Source organism: Taudactylus pleione, unplaced genomic scaffold (genome assembly GCF_031769625.1).
Source record: "Taudactylus pleione unplaced genomic scaffold, aTauple2 ptg000019l, whole genome shotgun sequence".
Classification (NCBI taxonomy): Eukaryota; Metazoa; Chordata; class Amphibia; order Anura; family Myobatrachidae; genus Taudactylus; species Taudactylus pleione.
This window is the reverse complement of record NW_028284421.1, coordinates 19,172,341-19,194,657: the sequence shown is the minus strand read 5'-3', so window position 1 is coordinate 19,194,657 and position 22,317 is coordinate 19,172,341. Positions and strand designations below refer to the sequence as shown.

The 22,317-nt window shown below is 46.4% G+C and overlaps 1 protein-coding gene across 1 annotated transcript in view; it reads right to left on the bottom strand.

Annotated features, from left to right (window-relative positions):
• Window positions 1-22,317, bottom strand: part of LOC148540381 (uncharacterized) — a 62,743-nt gene that overhangs the window by 12,914 nt on the left and 27,512 nt on the right. Inside the window, exons 3-4 of the mRNA XM_088444562.1 lie at window positions 6,999-7,158; window positions 3,608-3,725 (exon numbers count right to left, since the gene is read on the bottom strand). Coding sequence (XP_088300688.1) covers window positions 3,608-3,725; window positions 6,999-7,158 — 278 coding nt within the window. The remainder of the gene's footprint in view (window positions 1-3,607; window positions 3,726-6,998; window positions 7,159-22,317) is intronic.

Below are 22,317 nucleotides of genomic sequence, written 5' to 3'. Positions count from 1 at the left end.
TTAAAACACATATTTATTCCTTTGCACATTCTATTCTTTTTGGTTTTATTTCGCTTGCTTCTCATTTGTTTCATATGAGTTTTGAAATTTGGATTATAATTTTATCCGACATTATAATAAAAGTAAAATTTGAAAATAATATTTAATATATTACTTGTGTGCACTGATATAAAGATGTATTTTCCCACTTTCCCTAGTCCTTGTTTAGTTATACCCGCTGTACCAATCCATCATTCTGTGTAAAGTCTGTTTCTTCCCTGGGCGATAGCATAAGTTACCCTTCAGACTTATCAACTGTTGGTTATTATACAACAGGCCCAAATAACTGTGTGCCTGATGTTCCTGAGCTGTCTCTATCTGGCAGCGGTATGTTCTCTAATCTGCACCTTTTTTACTTTAGCAGTCCAGAATGACATGATACAAAGTAACTGTCTCTGACCTCTTGTCACTGCTGTTAATTGCAATGGTGCCTATATACATACAAATCCAGTGATCAAAGTTGCAGGAAGCCAGAGTTGAGATCTGAATGAGATCTGAAGTGCTGTTTTTTATATAATCATTGGTAACTCTGCATTAATTGTGCTCCATACACTAGGACCCAGCTGTTTAGTTCTTGTGTGGGATAAGCCACATATATGCAATTTAGCTACATATGTGTGGCCCAAATGGACAAAGATTCAATCACTCTGAACTGTGCCCAAGCGGCCGTACAGTACCTGCCAGGGTACCCTAAACTAACCAAGCTACCATACATTTTTACTAAAGGCCAGTTTTGGTTCTAAACCAAAAGTGACAGACAACGACAGATATCACAGTTGTTTAGAAATGCTATTTATCATCCCCAGGGTTTCAGCTTCAATTGAAACCTGACGTCGATGTCAGTCAGTTTTTGCAGCTGTAAATGCCATCGGTTTTAATCTTCCAGTTCAAAACCGATGGCAAATATAAGTGAAATAGACAATGGCAAACCTACCTAAAAAGAATCATAGTGATCTGTGCAGGCTTCATTAATGTAATCTGTAGAGAAAGGGCTAAACGTTAATTTAAAAATTGTATGCCCCACCGAATTCATAACCAGCCCAAGGCTTCCCTGGAATGGCTGGTATGGGAAAATAAGGGGGAAAAACGGCATGGGGTGCCACCTATTTTCCTATAACCAGCAATGAGAGGGGTCCCCCTGCCATAACATTAACCAGCCCCAAACTGGTCAGCCCAGGTCTAGTGAATTCCTTAGAATGTGGGGTCCCCAAAATAAACTAAGGTCCCCACTCCCGAGGAACTACAGTACTAGCCCTGGGCAGAAAGCTATTCCCCCCAATCCTGCTGGCAGCGGGTGCTGGGTTAATGTGTAAAAAATTGATCATAATATTGTTCTTTACAGGTAGATTACAGGTGCCAGCAAGCCTGTCTGGAACAACAAGTGCAAGCATGCCTGGACCTTAAGGGTCCGCTGGCACTTGTAGACTGCATGTAAAGAAAATGTTAAAATAAATACAGGACTGAAGGTTATAATCTTTTATTAAAAAAAATAAATAAATCGTACTTCCGAAACTCTTGAGTGGCCTCCTCCACGGCCTCCTCCACGGTCCATGGAGGCATCCACAGGTCTTCATAAAATAATAAACTGAAAAATCAAGCCCCACGCACAGCACTGTACACTGCCTAAACCCAAATTAAGAGGTTGTCCCAGTCACTCCATAGGAAGTAATGGGAAGTGCTGATTGGATGAGAGCAGATGGTTACTATGGCAGTGTCACACCAAAAACCAAACCAACACTTAGTAAATTTACAGCTTAGAGTAAAATCCTATAACAAGACACATGAATATTTTTTTGCTATTAAATTGTCACTCATATTTACTACTATAACTAACAAGGTCTTAGGGCTCTATTTGTCATTGGTGGTCTAGAGGCTGCAATATATATCACTGCACGTCCCAGACTACTACAAAAACATGATTAGAGATGGGTTACGTGCGTTCCTGGGTAATGTGTGTGTGGACAGGGAGGGGAGAAGAGAGAGGGGGGGGAGTTGGAGGGGGTGGGTGGTGTGTATTGTGGTGGGTTTGTTGTGGTAAGGTGTAAAGAACACACAGCACCAACTGTGCAGCACACGCAGCCCAGACCACATCACCACGTGCATCCTCCCCATCATTCTTGCTGGGTCGGGTAAAGCATGGCCAGCCAGCACACCACAAACGCTGCAGCGACTACCGTCTCACGAGGACTGCTTCGCACCTGCACAAGGGCGCCGGCACACAGGGTGTGATTCAGAGCTGGACACTCTGACCAGAACGCTCGCTCTGAATCAGGGCTGGCCTAGCTTAAAATGGAGCGGCCTCCTGGCCGCTCGCATAGCTGTGGGTAACCACCCACAGCTTATGCGAGCGGGCAAAAAGATGGTCGCGATGGTCAAGACCATCGCAACCATCGGGCTTGCGACGAGACCCTTGTGGTAGGGTCTCGTCTGCCGCAAGCCCGGAGTGCTTTTGGCTCTATCAGAGCCAAAAACACTCCCACTGACATCACTAGTGATGTCAGTGGGGCCGGACCCAGACAGTAGGCGTTCTCATGGGAACGCCTCCGTCTGGGCAGCCACGCCCCCAGCATGCCCACCAAAGGGGGCGTGCTGTCACTCACCATCGACAGCACGCCCCCTTTGGTGCGAGACCCCGAGCGATGGCTTCCCCGTCGCTCACCGGTTCTCGCGCATGCGCACGACGGAGGCGCATCCGTAGTGCGCATGCGCATTTGGGTAACATCGACCCGCTTGCGAGCATACAGCGCTCGCGAGCGGGTCTGAATGAGACCCACAGCCAGCAGGACAATCCCTGTCCTGCACCCACAGGCACGTGGACGATCCACGTCAGCCGAACAATTTGGCCCCAACTGGAACTTGAGAGAGCCGCTCCCTGCCACGGACTTCGGGCACCTACCGATAGGTAAGCATCACCCCTCCTCACCAGTGCGGTACGCCGCTACTGGGGACAACCCCTACCACCACAACCAGGGCATCCCAGTTCCAAAGTCTGTAGACCAAAGGTCCAGCAGGGGAACATGCAGTAGTAAGGATCGCATGTCAAGGAGACCCCTCAAAGGGTTTACCCATCTTCCAAACTGTGGACTGCACCTGTTCACCCCCATTGGGCAGCACGCCCCCCCGAACAATCCAGAGACGCAACGATTTCCCGAGGAACACTGTACCTCCAATCAAAAGAAGGAACTATTATTAACACAATTAACAAGAATAAATTCTATCACCTTTACTCACTCACCCAGCCTACTGTGTGTTCTGTACACCTTACCACAACACACCCACCACAATACACACTGACCACCCACCCCTTCCAACTCCCCCCCTCTCCCCTCCCGTCCCTGTCTACACACACATTACCCAGGAGCGCACGTAACCCATCTCTTATCACGTTAACCTACAAGTAGGATCAGGTACCCCTACTATACGCTGCAGCACCATCCCCACTTCCCTCCCCCTCCCCAATCCCAATTACATATCCCCAAACACTACCACACCCCGAAGTGCATCCTAACCAACAACTATACTACAAAAACATATTTGTCAATGTGAACATCAACATTTTCAAACATACCTGTTCCTTATGATCCAGTAATCTGTAGTCACATTCTTCTTTTTATCATATTCTGTCCCATATCCCACAATAATAACTGCATGATTTGGCTTGCTATCACATTGGCCACTAAAAGTACCTATATAACATAAAGTATGTTGTTAGCATTACTATTACCCATTATTGATAAAACATAGGCCCTCATTCAGAGCCGTTCGCTCTTTGCGTTCGTTCGTTCAAAAACAAGGGGTGGCTATTCAAATGATCCGTTCGCACATTGCAGTCTGTTCACACCTCTAAGTCTGAATGAGCGAGCAAAACATACGCTCGTTTATTTGTTAAAAACGCCCCCTGGCCGCTCGCACCATACGTCATGTCCGCTATTTATTAGATTAATCGAGTACATCGAACAGGATATGAACTGCTCGCTATTCTTGTGGTTGGTTTTTTCAACCGCTATTTTGCGAGCAGTTCTGAGTTAAAAAAAAACAAGTGACGTGGTCATTGACGCTGCTGCATTAATTATGCACACCCATAAAACGCCCGTTTTGACCTTTAAGCACGCCTGCGTTCTGATCTCCACTCCCCGTTTTCAAGCACCTTCCCCTGTTACCACCCACATACGCCTCTTCCTGTCACTCAAAATAGCAGGCACTCGCTATATTGCGTACAAACGATTTTCAGCCGCACTGACTGGTTCGCTCATGCGTTCTAAAAACCGTACGCATGCGCAGATGTGCGAACATCGCTCGGAACGAGCGTACTGCCGCTAGCGAGTGGCTCTGAATGAGGGCCATAATTCACACTGCTGTACAGAAGAGTGGAGAAAATACTGTAAATTCTATTTTGCTGCCTTCCTTGTCTGCCTGCCAGCTTCACCTTGTTTGCCAGTGTATAACTGTCAATTTATGTAATGCAGCTCATATGGAACCCTTATTATCCTGCATACAAACTGTCATGAATATTTTATATATATTTTTTTTTTATGCTATTCAAAATACAAATAGAATGTTTTTATACGATCTGAGTTTTTGCAGTTTAGAAATTGTATATGGAGATATAGCTGATGTGATGCAGTGATGACTTATGGTGCGTACACACGGGACGATCAGTCAGCGATAACAATATCGCTGACTGATCATCCTGCACCTTCCCAGAGTGCTGTACGATCGATTTTGATCATCCAGCATACCACCAATGACCAGCGATCAACGATCGCGGGTCCCTATAGTAAGTAATCTGGCCCATATCGACCAGGTTGGCCTGCATGCACGGGCGATGGATGATATCGTTATCGTCCATAGGTGCCTATGCATCGCAGGTCATTGGTGGGTTGGAAGGGACCAAAAAATGTATGATATGATTGATAACGGTATGATCGATATCGTTATCATTCATATCGTGCATTTTAATCGTCCCGTGTGTATTCACCATTAGAGTACCCTGGTGCCTAAAAAACACACAGATAGACTTATATTTCACTTGCATTTGGTATGAATATTTACTAATATGTTTACATGTCTGCTCATTTATAATTTATCATTCTACTACAGTACACTTAGAAGACAGCTTTACTTCTACTCCTTTAATAGATATTTCCTCCATTTTTTAAACAAAGTTTCACTGACAATTATATTCAAATTATCTCTGTGTGACTAACATTTTTTTTTATTTTTATAAAGGGCTGTCTCAACTTAGTGTACTAACAAAATGTAGAAAGTCCAAATGAAAGTAGGGCTGCAGAGTAATATGGATTGCTGGTAGACTGACAAGCTAATATCCCTCCACGGGCTGCTGTGCAAGAACAGACCGGAGCAAGCTGCCCGTGAAACTCAAACCTCACTGCTGGGGTCCACCCAGTGGTGGGCTGGGCCAGGGGGGCAGGGTGCCATGTGCCCCCCGGGCCGCAGCGCCATGCGGGCCGCGGGCAGTCTGTGTCTGTGTGACACAGCTGCACCGTGCATGTAGCGCTGACCGGACGGAGAGCCTGATACAGATGCGCTTGCAAGCGGGTCGATGGTGGCCCAGTGTGCACGCGCGGCGTGGGCGAGCCCCGGAGCGAGCGCAAAAAGCACTCACTCCATGGCTCACTACAAAAGGGGCGGCTGTCGATGTTGAGCTTACTACTGGGGGCACAAGGGGCACTGCTCAGGGGGGACCACTACTGGGGACACTGTATAAGGGGCACTGCATATGAGCATCACTACTGGTGGCCTGTATAAGGGGGTCTTCTCCTGGGGTACAGGGGGCACTGCATATGGGCACCACTACAGGGGGCTGCCCCATATCTTTACTTTTACTTTACATTAATTCCATATGGACCCGCCTCCTCCCTGGAACACTTGAGGGGGGGAGGGGGGGCACCTACGCACACGTGCTTTCGGGCACCCTGGCTACACGCTACTCCTCTGCCAAGGCCACCTGCATGCATTTGCCCCCCAGGCTAAAAGTTGCCAGCCAGCCCATGGGGCCACCTCTTTTAGGGGTCTATGGGCCTGATTCAGAGTCGCGCGCTATTTGAGTGCGCTCGCTCTGAATCAGGGCGTCCCTTTTTTGTTAAATTCCGGCCTCCAGGCTGCATTGGTTGTGCTGCACAGCTGATGGCAGATATATCTGCAGATATATCTGTGTATGGGCGGTCAGCCAACCGCCCGTACACTTGCAGCAGAGGCCAAGGGGTGGGGTTGTGACGCAACCCCCGGCCAGCAGGACCCGCGGCCAGATGACAGATGATGGTTGTTTATATATATATATATATATATCTATATCTATCTTTTAGGTGTGTACCCAGCTTTAGTTCCCTCCACTTCATCTCTCTCCAAGGCTACATAGACCCCTTAGACTGGGATGAGCCCCAGTGAGTCTGGACAGCCAGAGCAGCTTCGCACCCCCCAATCTTCAGCAAACCTTCCCTCACAACTAACCCACACTGCTAGGGAAAAATAATGATCTGAATTGATTTAAAAAGAAAAAAAAAGTTCCATCTCTGTGTGGACCTATAAGGCCATGGCATACCAGGAAAATTCCTGGTTAGCTCTACGGCCAAGCTGCCCCTGCAAGGGAGATAGGCTTATCTTCCAGGAGGTAATGGAAGTGTGTGTGGGCAGAGAAATACCAGCATCTTTGGATTCCCGAGCTTCTCACTCACTATAGCATTACAAAGGTAGTGCTAGGCCATTTACAAGCTGCATCTTCGCCCAAATGAGCAGGGGATGACTTTCCACCACAGAAGATCTAGACAGGTGAGTATTTTACCTGCGGGAGGGATTGGAGTGGTGGAGGAGTCAGATGATCTTGCCTCCGAGCCCAGGCATCAAACTTACGCCACTGATATTAGTCATATGTTTTTTTAAATAACAGAGGTAAACAAGTATATAAAGGATACACTTGAATCTTACACAATGCAACTTACCATTACTGTATTTCTTAAAGTCAACACTTGCATCAATTCCAACTTTAATAGGTCCATCTAGTGCCACAGATGATGCCATATTGTCTTCTCCAAGTAGCATGTAGTAATTGCTCACATTAATCATCAATGCAGCATTAGATTTATATAAGCATTTGGATTTCTGAGTAAGATAACTTGGAAAACATAAGCAATTAAGCAATTTATTTATTCAAGATATTTAGCTACAGTCTGTGAGATAGTAAACATCAATTAAACAGATTGTTCACAGGGTCTTTGAGACATCCACTGGGGCTGGGTACTAAGGGGGCGTGATCAAATGCAGGAGGCTTGACCACCCCCACTCCCTCCAAAAAAAAACCCCAATGTAAAATACAATGTGAGGACATTAATCCTCCTCATTAGCTTGCCCGGGTTCTCGGTGGGCCTATAAAATGTAATAAGTGCCTGCACGCTGTTCCATCTCGGTGCGTCAGATGCCCAGTAATGGAAGTTGCACCAGGTTGGCTTTAGATTGAGATTCTAGAGATGTTGTAACTACATAGAGTGTATTTAAAACTGCAAATTTAGTTAATATATTCAAAAGGCATACAATTGGGTTTAGCTTTGGTTTTGGAAGGAATATGCACTAAATACATTATGATCTGTGGGCCTGATTCTGACCCGCTCGCGAGCGCTGAGTGCTCGCAAACGGGTCGATGGTGCCCAAGTGCGCATGCGCACGACGGAGGCGCCTCCGTCATGCGCATGCGCGAGACCCGAATAACGACGGCCAAGCCGTCATTAAGGGTCTCTCACCAAAGGGGACGTGCTGTCGATGTTGATTGACAGCACGTCCCCTTTGGTGGGCGTGCCGGGGGCGTGGCTGAACAGACGGAGGCGTTCCCATGGGTACGCCTACCGTCTGGGGCCGGCCCCACTGACATCACTAGTGATGTCAGTGGGAGTGCTTTTGGCTCTGATAGAGCCAAAAGCACTCCAGGGCTTGCGGAAGTGAGACCCTACCGCAGGGTCTCGTCGCAAGCCCGATGGTCGCGATGGTGATAACATATAGCTGTACACTCTGCTGTGTATAGTGGTACAGAGTATACACAGTGTGTAGTGATAATTAGGGATGTGCGCCGGACCATTTTTGCCGGATTTGGATTTGGTTCTAATTCGTCGTCCGGCTTTGGATTTGGATTTGGATTTGCCAAACTGCGGTGACTGGCTTTGGATTTGGATTTGGATTTGGATTTTTTTACAAAAATTGACAAAAAAAGCTAAAATCACATAAATTGGTCTTTTTTTTCTCCCTAGAGTATTATTAACCTCAATAACATTAATTTCCAGTCAATTTAGACCATATCACAACTTATAATATTGTTTTCAACATTATTGGCCAAAGGTTGCAGTGAGCTGACTGGTTACTAAGCGACAAAGCAGCGGCACAACGACACAGACACCACAGTATAAAGCACATCTATGACACATTGCCACACAGCAGTGGCAGAAATGAAAAGTAGTGCACCCACCCAGTGGGGTACGGCCAGCAGAGTCACAGTACTTGTTTACAAAGTGGGCTACGGCCCTAGGAGTCACAGTGCACAATCTTATTCGCATTACACCGCACATAGGGCCTGATTCACATTACACCATAAAGTAGTGTCTCTTATTTATGTTATGACACACAGTAGTGCCCCTTTTACACAATGCCCACAGTAGTGACCCTTTTACACAATGCCCACAGTAGCGGTGTCCCTTACACAATGTCCCCCAGCAGTGGTGCCCCCTATGCAGTCCCCTTAGTAGTAGGGTCCACTATGCAGTACCCCCAGTAGAATGCCCCCCCAGTAGTATGCCCCCCATTAGCAGGCCCCCCCAGTAGTATGCCCCCCATTAGCATGCCACCCAGTAGTATGCCCCCCATTAGCAGGCCCCCCCAGTAGTATGCCCCCCATTAGCATGCCACCCAGTAGTATGCCCCCCCAGTAGTATGGCCCCACCAGTAGTATGGCCCCCCCAGTAGTAGGCTGCCCCAGTAGCAGGCCCCCCCAGTAGTAGGCTGCCCCAGTAGTAGCCCCCCCTGTAGTATGGGCCCCCCCTGTAGTATGGCCCCCCATGTAGTAGGCTGCCCCAGTAGCAGCCCCCCCCAGTAGTAGTAAGCCCCCCCAGTAGTATGGCCCCCCCAGTAGCAGGCCCCCCAGTAGTATGCCCCCCCCAGTAGCAGACCCCCCCCAGTAGTATAGCCCCCCCCAGTAGCAGGCCCCTCTGTAGTATGGCCCCCCCAGTAGTATAGCCCCCCCCAGATGGCAGACCCCCCCAGTAGTGCAGACCCCCCCAGTAGTATGGCCCCCCCGCACTCCCAGTAGCAGACCCCCCCCCCAGTAGCGCCCCCGGCCCTTGCACAAATAAAAAAATAAAAAATAAAAACTTACCTGTATCCCTGCTCCCACGCCGTCCGCTCTGTCACACGCTGAGGAGGGAGCCGGAAGACGGAGCTCATGTGTGAGCTCCAGCCAGCTCCCTCCATGCAGCAGCCAATGAGAGTCTGTGTGACTCTCATTGGCTGCTGTAACAAACACACTGCTGCCGCTGGCGGCTGTGTGTCTGTGTCTGTGTAGGGCAGAGCGCTATCACTGCGCTCTGCCCTACACGCGAGGAGACCTGATGTCGGATTCTCTAGTGAGAATCCGACATCAGGCGGCCGCCGTTCGGCCCCGAACGGGGATCCGAGTCAGGCGGTGAACACCCGAACAGGGTTCGGGTGGACTCGGATCCCCAATGTTCGGAGCGGTTCGGATTCCACAGAATCCGAACCGCTCATCTCTAGTGATAATAACATTGTGGTGTACACATTGCTGTGTATAGTGGTACAGAATATACACAGTGTGTAGTGATAACATTGAGCTGTACACACTGCCATGTATTATAGTACAGAATATACACAGTGTGCAGTGATAACATTGAGGTGTGCATACTGCTATGTATGATAGTACAGAGTATACACGGTATATAGTGATAACATTGAGGTGTGCATTCTGCTGTGTATAATAATACAAAGTATACACAGTGTGTAGTGATAACATTGAGCTATACACACTACTGTGTATTATGGTACAGAGTATACACAGTGTGTAGTGATTACATTGAGCTATACACACTACTGTGTATTATGGTACAGAGTATACACAGTGTGTAGTGATTACATTGAGGTGTGCATACTGCTGTGTATTATAGTACAGAATATACACAGTATGTAGTGATAACATTGAGGTGTGCATACTGCTGTGTGTAGTGGTACAAACTATACACAGTGTGTAGTGATAACATTGAGCTGTACACACTACTGTGTATTATGGTACAAAGTATACACAGTGTGCAGTGATTACATTGAGGTGTGCATACTGCTGTGTATAATAGTACAGAGTATGCACAGTATGTAGTGATAACATTGAGGTGTGAATACTGCTATGTATGATAGTACAGAGTATACACGGTATATAGTGATAACATTGAGGTGTGCATTCTGCTGTGTATAATAATACAAAGTATACACAGTGTGTAGTGATAACATTGAGCTATACACACTACTGTGTATTATGGTACAGAATATACGCAGTATGTAGTGAATACATTGAGGTGTGCATACTGCTGTGTATAATAGTACAAAGTTTACACAGTGTGTAGTAGGGGTGAGCGGGTTCGGATTTCTAAAATCCGAACCCCCCCGAGCCCCCCCGATCTGAGTCCGATCCGAGTCAGGCTCGACTTTTCCCGCCTGACTCGGATCTGAAATCGAGGCAAAACGTCATCATCCCGCCTTCCGAGTCTCGCGGGTTTTGGATCCTATATAAGGTACCCGCGTCGGCGCCATTTTCTCACTCGGCTGTGGACAGTGAAGAGGGAGGGTGGGAGTTAGGGCTGTGTAGTGTAGTGTAGTGTAGTGCTGCTGTTGTCCACTACTTCAAAGTCCATAGGGGCTGGCTGTGTTGTGCTGTGCTGCTGTTGTTAATAGGGGCTGTGTCCACTACTTCAAAGTCCATAGGGGCTGGCTGGACTGTGTTGTGCAGTCAGTTCTCCATAGGGGCTGTGTCCACTCCAAAGTCCTGTGCAGTGTCCCAGTCCTAAAGGAGAGCTGTAGTGTTGTCCAGGGGGTGCTCTGTCCATCAGGGGCGCTCCCCCCAAGTGCTAAAAAAATAATATATTTTCTGTGTTTGTGAATTGTGTGCGCAGTAGCCGCACGTGCATCAACAAAGTAGTGCCAAGCGTGCGCCTGTGTCATAAGTAAAGGGCCGGCTGGCTTGACCGTTAAAGGGTGCTGTAACCCCCGAAAGTACACTCCAGTCCAAACCAAAAAAAAATTATTTTCTGTGTTTGTGAATTGTGTGCGCAGTAGCCGCACGTGCATCAACAAAGTAGTGCCAAGCGTGCGCCTGTGTCATAAGTAAAGGGCCGGCTGGCTTGACCGTTAAGGGTGCTGTAACCCCCGAAAGTACACTCCAGTCCAAACCAAAAAAAAAATTATTTTCTGTGTTTGTGAATTGTGTGCGCAGTAGCCGCACGTGCATCAACAAAGTAGTGCCAAGCGTGCGCCTGTGTCATAAGTAAAGGGCCGGCTGGCTTGACCGTTAAGGGTGCTGTAACCCCCGAAAGTACACTCCAGTCCAAACCAAAAAAAAAATTATTTTCTGTGTTTGTGAATTGTGTGCGCAGTAGCCGCACGTGCATCAACAAAGTAGAGCCAAGCGTGCGCCTGTGTCATAAGTAAAGGGCCGGATGGCTTGACCATTAAAGAGTGCTGTAACCCCCGAAAGTACACTCCAGTCCAAACCAAAAAAAAATTATTTTCTGTGTTTGTGAATTGTGTGCGCAGTAGCCGCACGTGCATCAACAAAGTAGTGCCAAGCGTGCGCCTGTGTCATAAGTAAAGGGCCGGCTGGCTTGACCGTTAAGGGTGCTGTAACCCCCGAAAGTACACTCCAGTCCAAACCAAAAAAAAATTATTTTCTGTGTTTGTGAATTGTGTGCGCAGTAGCCGCACGTGCATCAACAAAGTAGTGCCAAGCGTGCGCCTGTGTCATAAGTAAAGGGCCGGCTGGCTTGACCGTTAAAGGGTGCTGTAACCCACAAAGTACACTCCAGTCCAAACCAAAAAAAAATTATTTTCTGTGTTTGTGAATTGTGTGCGCAGTAGCCGCACGTGCATCAACAAAGTAGTGCCAAGCGTGCGCCTGTGTCATAAGTAAAGGGCCGGCTGGCTTGACCGTTAAAGGGTGCTGTAACCCCCAAAGTACACTCCAGTCCAAACCAAAAAAAAAATTATTTTCTGTGTTTGTGAATTGTGTGCGCAGTAGCCGCACGTGCATCAACAAAGTAGTGCCAAGCGTGCGCCTGTGTCATAAGTAAAGGGCCGGCTGGCTTGACCGTTAAAGGGTGCTGTAACCCCCAAAGTACACTCCAGTCCAAACCAAAAAAAATATTATTTTCTGTGTTTGTGAATTGTGTGCGCAGTAGCCGCACGTGCATCAACAAAGTAGTGCCAAGCGTGCGCCTGTGTCATAAGTAAAGGGCCGGCTGGCTTGACCATTAAAGGGTGCTGTAACCCCCAAAGTACACTCCAGTCCAAACCAAAAAAAAAATTATTTTCTGTGTTTGTGAATTGTGTGCGCAGTAGCCGCACGTGCATCAACAAAGTAGTGCCAAGCGTGCGCCTGTGTCATAAGTAAAGGGCCGGCTGGCTTGACCGTTAAAGGGTGCTGTAACCCCCGAAAGTACACTCCAGTCCAAACCAAAAAAAAATTATTTTCTGTGTTTGTGAATTGTGTGCGCAGTAGCCGCACGTGCATCAACAAAGTAGTGCCAAGCGTGCGCCTGTGTCATAAGTAAAGGGCCGGCTGGCTTGACCGTTAAAGGGTGCTGTAACCCCCGAAAGTACACTCCAGTCCAAACCAAAAAAAAATTATTTTCTGTGTTTGTGAATTGTCTGCGCAGTAGCCGCACGTGCATCAACAAAGTAGTGCCAAGCGTGCGCCTGTGTCATAAGTAAAGGGCCGGCTGGCTTGACCATTAAAGGGTGCTGTAACCCCCGAAAGTACACTCCAGTCCAAACCAAAAAAAAATTATTTTCTGTGTTTGTGAATTGTGTGCGCAGTAGCCGCACGTGCATCAACAAAGTAGTGCCAAGCGTGCGCCTGTGTCATAAGTAAAGGGCCGGCTGGCTTGACCGTTAAAGGGTGCTGTAACCCCCAAAGTACACTCCAGTCCAAACCAAAAAAAATATTATTTTCTGTGTTTGTGAATTGTGTGCGCAGTAGCCGCACGTGCATCAACAAAGTAGTGCCAAGCGTGCGCCTGTGTCATAAGTAAAGGGCCGGATGGCTTGACCGTTAAAGGGTGCTGTAACCCCCAAAGTACACTCCAGTCCAAACCAAAAAAAATATTATTTTCTGTGTTTGTGAATTGTGTGCGCAGTAGCCGCACGTGCATCAACAAAGTAGTGCCAAGCGTGCGCCTGTGTCATAAGTAAAGGGCCGGCTGGCTTGACCGTTAAAGGGTGCTGTAACCCCCAAAGTACACTCCAGTCCAAACCAAAAAAAAAATTATTTTCTGTGTTTGTGAATTGTGTGCGCAGTAGCCGCACGTGCATCAACAAAGTAGTGCCAAGCGTGCGCCTGTGTCATAAGTAAAGGGCCGGCTGGCTTGACCATTAAAGGGTGCTGTAACCCCCAAAGTACACTCCAGTCCAAACCAAAAAAAAATTATTTTCTGTGTTTGTGAATTGTGTGCGCAGTAGCCGCACGTGCATCAACAAAGTAGTGCCAAGCGTGCGCCTGTGTCATAAGTAAAGGGCCGGCTGGCTTGACCGTTAAAGGGTGCTGTAACCCCCGAAAGTACACTCCAGTCCAAACCAAAAAAAAATTATTTTCTGTGTTTGTGAATTGTGTGCGCAGTAGCCGCACGTGCATCAACAAAGTAGTGCCAAGCGTGCGCCTGTGTCATAAGTAAAGGGCCGGCTGGCTTGACCATTAAAGGGTGCTGTAACCCCCGAAAGTACACTCCAGTCCAAACCAAAAAAAAATTATTTTCTGTGTTTGTGAATTGTGTGCGCAGTAGCCGCACGTGCATCAACAAAGTAGTGCCAAGCGTGCGCCTGTGTCATAAGTAAAGGGCCAGCTGGCTTGACCGTTAAAGGGTGCTGTAACCCCCAAAGTACACTCCAGTCCAAACCAAAAAAAAATTATTTTCTGTGTTTGTGAATTGTGTGCGCAGTAGCCGCACGTGCATCAACAAAGTAGTGCCAAGCGTGCGCCTGTGTCATAAGTAAAGGGCCGGATGGCTTGACCGTTAAAGGGTGCTGTAACCCCCGAAAGTACACTCCAGTCCAAACCAAAAAAAAATTATTTTCTGTGTTTGTGAATTGTGTGCGCAGTAGCCGCACGTGCATCAACAAAGTAGTGCCAAGAGTCGCCTGTGTCATAAGTAAAGGGCCGGCTGGCTTGACCGTTAAAGGGTGCTGTAACCCACAAAGTACACTCCAGTCCAAACCAAAAAAAAAATTATTTTCTGTGTTTATCAAATCGATATAACATAAATGGAGGACCAAACTTTCTCCGATAAAAATAAAATAGAGAAAGATCAAGAACCACTTCCTACTAGTGCTGAAGCTGCTGCCACTAGTCATGACATAGACGATAACATGCCATCAACGTCGTCTGCCAAGGCCGATGCCCAATGTCATAGTAGAGGGCACATACAATCCCAAATGGCAAAGTTCAGGAAAATGACCTTGAAAAAGACATTTAAATCAGCTGAAGAGAAACGTAAACTTGCCAATATGCCATTTACGACACGGAGTGGCAAGGAACGGCTAAGGTCGATCCCTAGTATGTTCATGACTAGTGGTTCAGCTTCACATGACGATGGAAGCCCTCCTCCCACTAAAAAAATCAAAAGAGTTAAGCTGGCAAAAGCACAGCGAAGAACTGTGCTTTCTAAGAAGATATCACAAATCCCCAAGGAGAGTCCAAGTGTGGTGGTGGTTGCGATGCCTGACCTTCCCAGCACTGGACGTGAAGAGGTGGCTCTTTCCACCATTTGCACGCCCCCTGCAAGTGCTGAAAGGAGCACCCACAGTCCACTTGCTGATATGCAAATTGAAGATGTCACTGTTGAAGTACAACAGGATGAGGATACTGGTGTAGCTGGCGCTGAGGAGGAAGTTGGCGAGGAGGATTCTGATGGTGATGTGGTTTGTTTAAATCAGGCTCCGGGGGAGACAGTTGTTGTCCGTGGGATGAAAAAGCCCATCACGGTCATGCCTGGGCAGAAGACCAAACATTCCACCTCTTTGGTCTGGCAATATTTCTATCCAAATCCGGACAACAACTGTCTTGCCATATGTACCATATGTAAAGGTGAAATAAGTAGGGGTAGGGACGTCAACCACCTAGGAACATCCTCCCTTATACGGCACCTGCAGCGCGTTCATAAAAAGTTACTGTCAAGTTCAGAAACTTTGGCTAAGACCGTAAGCAGTCCAGGGACACCTAAATCCCGTTGTCCTGTTGTATCCAAGCGCCTGCAAACCACACCGTCAACTCCCTCCTCGTCAATTTCCTCCTTAGTCAGGATCGGAAGTAGTCCTGCAGGCCATGTCACTGGCATGACTGACTCTCCTATCCGGGATTCCTCTGGAGGATCCTGCATTGCTACGCCTACTGCTGCCGCTGCTGCTGTTGCTGCTGCTGGGAGTCATTCATCATCCCAGAGAGGAAGTAGGAACACCACTACTTTTACTAAACAATTGACCCTCCAACAGTCCTTAGCGAGGAGGATGAAGTACGACAGCAGTCATCCTGAAGCAAAACGTATAACTGAGGCCTTGACTGCTATGTTGGTGTTAGACGTGCGTCCGGTATCCGCCATTAGTGCAGTGGGATTTAGACAATTGATGGAGGTAGTGTGTCCCCGGTTCCAAATCCCGTCTAGATTCCACTTCACTAGGCAGGCGATACCGAGACTGTACAGAAACGTCAGAAAAAGTGTCCTCAGTGTCCTGAAAAATGCCGTTGTACACAATGTCCACTTAACCACGGACATGTGGACAAGTGGAACAGGGCAGACTAAGGACTATATGACTGTGACAGCCCACTGGGTAGATGTATCACCTTACGCAGCAACAGCAGCAGCGTCACCATTAGCAGCATCTCAGAAACGCCAGCTCGTTACAAGGCAGGCTACGCTGTGTATCACCGGTTTCAGTAAGAGGCACACCGCCGACAACCTCTTAGAGAAACTGAGGGAAATCATCGCCCAGTGGCTTACCCCACTTAGACTCTCCTGGGGATTTGTGATATCTGACAACGCCACCAATATTGTGCGGGCATTACATCTGGGCAAATTCCAGCACGTCCCATGTTTTGCTCACACAATAAACTTGGTGGTGCAGAATTTTCTGAAAAGCGACAGGGGCGTGCAGGAGACGCTTTGGGTGGCCCGAAAAATTTCTGGCCACTTTCGCCATTCAGCGACTGCGTGCCGAAGACTGGAGCGCCAGCAAACACTCTTGAACCTGCCCCGCCATCACCTGAAGCAAGAGGTTGGGACGCGGTGGAACTCAACCCTCTATATGCTTCAGAGGATGGAGGAGCAGCAAAAGGCCATACAAGCCTATACATCCACCTATGACATTGGCAAAGGAGGGGGTATGCACCTGACTCAAGCGCAGTGGAGAATGATTTCCGTGTTGTGCAAGGTTCTCCAGCCCTTCGAACTTGCCACACGTGAAGTCAGTTCAGACACAGCCAGCTTGAGTCAGGTCATTCCCCTCATCAGGCTTTTGCAGAAGCAGCTGGAGAAAGTGAAGGAGGAGCTAAGACGGAGCGATTCCGCTCGGCATGTGGGACTTGTGGATGAAGCCCTTCATTCGCTTTGCCAGGATTCCAGGGTGGTCAATCTGTTGAAATCAGACCACTACATTTTGGCCACCGTGCTTGATCCTAGGTTTAAAGCCTATGTGGTGTCTCTCTTTCCGGCCGACACAAGCCTGCAGAGGTGCAAAGACCTGCTGGTGAACACACTGTCAGCTGAAGCGGAACGTGACACGTCAACGGCTCCTTCTTCATTTTCTCCCGCAACTGGGGCTGCCAGGAAAAAACTTAGGTATCCTAAGCAACCCGCTGGCGGTGATGCAGGGCAGGCAGGACCAAGTTTGGACATCTGGTCCGGACTGAAGGACCTGGCAACAATTTCTGACATGTCTACTGTCACTGCATATGATACTGTCACCATTGACAGAATGGTGGAGGATTACATCGGTGACAGCATCCAAGTAGGCATGTCAGACAGTCCATACCTGTACTGGCAGGAAAAAGAGGCAATTTGGAGGCCCCTGTACAAGCTGGCTCTATTTTACCTGAGTTGCCCCCCCTCCAGTGTGTACTCCAAAAGAGTGTTTAGTGCAGCCGGGAACCTTGTCAGCGAAAGGCGTAGGAGGTTGCTTCCACAGAATGTGGAGAAGATGATGTTCATCAAAATGAATTATCAGCTCTTCCAGGCAGACCAGCCTCCAGAAGGTACAGAGGGACCTGTGGTGGTGGATTCAAGTGGGGACGAGTTAATACTTTGTGAGGATGAGGATGTACACACTGAAGAGGGTGAGGAATCGGTGGATGAGGAGGATGAGGATGACATCTTGCCTCCGTAGAGCCAGTTTGTGCAGGGACACATTAATTGCCAGCTTGTTTTGTGGGGGCCCAAACGAACCAATCATTTCAGCCACAGTTGTGTGCAGACCCTGGCGCTGAAATGATTGATTTGTTAAAGTGTGCATGTCCTGTTTATACAACATAAGGGTGGGTGGGAGGGCCCAAGGACAATTCCATCTTGCACTTCTTTTTTTTCTTTGCATTATGTACAGTTTGGGGCCTAGTTTTTCTAACTGCCATCCTGTCTGCCACTGCAGTGTCACTCCTAGATGGGTCACGTGTTTGTGCCGCCCACTCGTGTCGCTTAGCATAGTCATCCAGCTACCTCGGTGCAACCTTTTGGACATGAAAACACTATTGTGAGGTGTGAGGTGTTCAGAATAGACTGGAAATGAGTGGAAATTAAGGTTATTGAGGTTAATAATAGCATAGGAGCAGAGAAACCAACAAATTCTGTGATTTTAGCTGTTTTTATGCTTTTTAAAAAAAAAATACAGATCCAAAACACAAAACCCAGAACCCAAAACACGGAAGGGTGGTTTTGGCAAAACCAATCCAGATCCAAAACACGAAGAAAGATCCAGATCCAAAACCAAAACACAAAACACGAAAAGTGGCCGGTGCACACCCCTAGTGTGTAGTGATAACATTGAGCTGTACACACTACTATGTATAATGGTACAGAGTATACACAGTTCGTAGTGATTACATTGAGGTATGCATACTGCTTTGTATTATAGTACAGAGTATACACATTATAAATACACACTTGTGCACTCACACTGAAGGAAGGCTGCCTAATACCTAAGTGATAAACACCAGATTACAAGATACAAATTCTTAAAAAATAAAAAGGTCCAAGCGCTCTACCATAAAAAGGTACACCACAACCCTGATTTAACGGGTAAAGATAAATACATATAGTTTCAAAGATACGAATATAAGCTCTATGATATATAGTCACGTTTTTCATAGGAAGATAATTTGTGCTGTCACCAATACTACAATATGATCCAGAAAGTCATAAAGTAATCCAAACTTGAATCCTCCAAAAAAACAGTTTTCAATACTATGTGTCCCTTAATATTCTATTGTCTCTCGTAAAGACGTTATAAAAAATATAAGGTGAACAAATCCATAGTGTTAAGCAGTAAATCATTTATTGCAACATAAAATACACATGATAAATGGTTGCATACCATATAAGTCCTTTTTATAAAAGGTACAAATCAATACATATAGGGGAACTTTTCATTAGCTCCCCCTACTGAGCTGTACCAAAATACTCCACCAATGCGTTTCAACCTATAGGTCTTTTTCTAGGTGTGTTTGTATATCAGATCAGGATCAGGTCTTTATAGGGATTCAAGTCTCCGCCCATTTCCTATCTCGTGTGCGGACATAGGTATAAATAAAAATAAACCTCTACACATCCAAAGTACTAATATATAAGCTCACCGCTAATTTGGTACGCTGTATCCTCATCTACTGCGTTATATAGCAAGCCATAGTGCCCTTTTGTTAGTGATAATCATCACTTCCTGTAAATCGAGGATGCTTCCTGCGTGCCTAGTAATGGAACGCATACTGCCAGCCACATGACCCACGGACATGAAGTGGTGGTGGGGGACTTGGTGTGTGTGCAACGCCATGGAGCACATGACGCAAACCACAGACCACTAGGTCTAACATTACGGCAAAGTACTGGACAAGTCAGGGTGTACGTCTGTGTGCCAGCCCACCGGAAATAAGTACCCTGGGGACATCATTGTATAACATGAGTTCACTATTTTGATAAAAATGCAAAATAGGTAATTCTCTAATATAATTAGTATATAGCAAACGGCTTTGGTATTATAAACAATAAATATAAAACTGCATATCAATTATAATAAAAGTGCATGTATGTATGTAAACAGTAATAAGATCTATAAAATAAACAGGATAAAAACACAATATAAAAATTATTTTAAATCATGTTATTAATATGAATCAAAACCATTTAAAAATGTTAAAAACTATAAAAACCACTTTAGTTCGAAATCTGTATTTAAACCCCACGGCTGTAGTGTTTTAATTTCGTATATGAATTTCATTTCTGCCTTCGCTAAAAATGTATCAGTACCTTTTGTACGCCATTACCTTCAATCTTTTTAATCCCTATAATGCTTTCGATATTTTTGAGGGAATGGTTGGCAACACCTGTTTTAATATTCCGCAGGTGTTCTGCCTATCTGTCTCGGAATCTCCTTGTGATTTTTCAAATATATTGGAGGCCACAAACATTCGATTAAATAATACAATTGGTACTGTTGCACGTAATACAATCTTACATTTTTAAACATTTGTGTAGTGGTATAAGATGTGATTTCTTAAATTTTTCGGGCTTGATTGTTAGGAGAAATACATACATTACAGGACCTACAGCGGAATATCGAATTCTGTGGTAAAATGTCTCATAAATGGGATCTTATAGAACATATTACATATCATTTTTTTTTTATATATAGTTATTTATATAGCTATCGGCATAGTGATAACACTGAGGTGAGCGCTCTGTATAAGAGCACTGAGTATACACAGTGTGTAGTTATAACACTGCTCTGTATAGTAGTACTGAGTTAACACGGTGTATAGTTGTAACACTGAGGTGTGCACACTGCTCTGTATGATGGTACTGAGCAAAAAAATGCTTAGTATTTACATTGTATAGTTACACCACTAAGGTAAGATACATTGCTCTGTATAATAGTGCTGAGCATAGACAGGGTATAGTTAGTACACTGATGATGAGCACACTGCTCTGTATGATATTACTGAGTATGCACAGTGTATAGTGATAACAATGATGATGAACACAACATTCTCTACACAGCAGCTCCTCCCCCAGTAGCGCCACTCACAGTTCCTGAACCTACTTTTCTCGGAATTGCACTGGTCACACCACACCGTATAGTACACTTTGACCCAGTTGGCAGTAGTGGTAACCGCAGCCCCCCCCTTACAATATTCCATGAAGGGAGCCCCTATACTGCTACAAATGCGGGCAATATTCTTACACTCCTTTGTAGGATAGTGCAAGGTCTACAATGGCTGGTCCTGTTGTTCTTTGGGTTTCTGTTTCTCTTTCAGAGGCTGCTCTTCCAGAGAATGGTGCTCCCGCTCGGGATGGAGATATAACTGCAGTTTCTGGACATAGCGAACAGATGGTCAGCTCTGATGAGACATTTGCGCTTTATGCAGATTCAGTGGTGTACTTGGTCAAAGCGATGGCGAAGGCATAAGCCTAGCAGCCATAGTTTTTCCATATGGGAGGACCTGGATGAAGCTGTACATTGCTCTAATAGTCCATTTCGGGCCAGGCATACCCCTGGTGTTAGAACATGCTTGTATATGCCTTGTCGCATTTTGATTTAGTTGCATTTTTGCGATTTGGCCCTGCTAGCCTAGTTAGATCAGCGATTTTTGCCCTTCTGCTGTACAGCATATTATCAAGCCAGCATGGAGGGGCCAGCAATTTATCAGGTTGCTTGGTGGGCATGGCGTTGCATTATGACCCATGGAGGGAGCAGAGGTAAGACCAGTTGAAAGCTTATTCTTGCTTTTGCATAGAGCTTGTTTGCATTGGGACAAGTCCAGTGCTATAGTGGTAATGATGTAGGCCTGTCCCAATTTTTTCTGTATCTTGGGCCTGGAGGACCTTTCAAAGTGTTTCTTGGTCAAGAGAGCTTTGAAGTGGGTGGTACAAGTTGGTCCCTGCTCCTCCTGTTGGTCAGCGTCCACTCTATTTGCGTCTTCCTGCATGGTTATTACAAGTTTTTTCGGCAGTTTTTCGGTTTTAGAGTCCAGATCAGTGCAGCTGCATTGACTATTGCGTCAGGTTTTTACCGTTGATCAGAGTTAGGCCATGAGCTGAGGAAAGTCTAGTGCTTAAAAACGTACCTTAGACTTTGGTAAAAATTTTGCTTTACATCCTAACTTGAGGACGAGCTACTCGTCATATTTGGGGGTCCTGAGGAATTTTGTTTTACCACTAGTTTATAACTTTGGCTGCATGCCGGCTGGTGGACGTTTTGTGTTTTGCCTCAGGTCAAGTTAGGATCACCCCTCCCCGCCCTCCCTCTCTCTCCCTGTATTAGGCTTCTGTCTTTGGTACTCTTTTCTTTCCTATTTGTGTTTTTGTTGTGTATTTACTTAATATTCAGAATTTATTCCAGTTTTGGAGAGGGTTAGATGGTTTAGGGTTTTTGCAGTGTTCCATTTCAGCTCATTTGGGGACGATCATTGCCATGTGCCCCCCTATTGCAGAGTTTTGTGGTTTGATATCATTCCACAGCAGATCTGGAGAACTGGTTTTGTCTCCTGGGATCCTGTAGGTGGTCATAAGATGGATAAACCTGGCTGTGAGTTGGAGAACTGGTTTTGTCTCCTGGGACCCTGTAGGTGGTCAGAAGATGGATAAACCTGGCTGTGAGTTGCAGTGTCCAGGGTTTTGGAGGAGTGGTCCTTTTACATGCTTTGATTAGGTCCACTGATGTCCTCTTTAAAGGATGGATGGTGCATTGGAATGGAGTTATTGAGCTGTTAGTTAGAAGAAGTCAAGGTGTTGTAGATTAGGGTATGGTGGCGGTGCG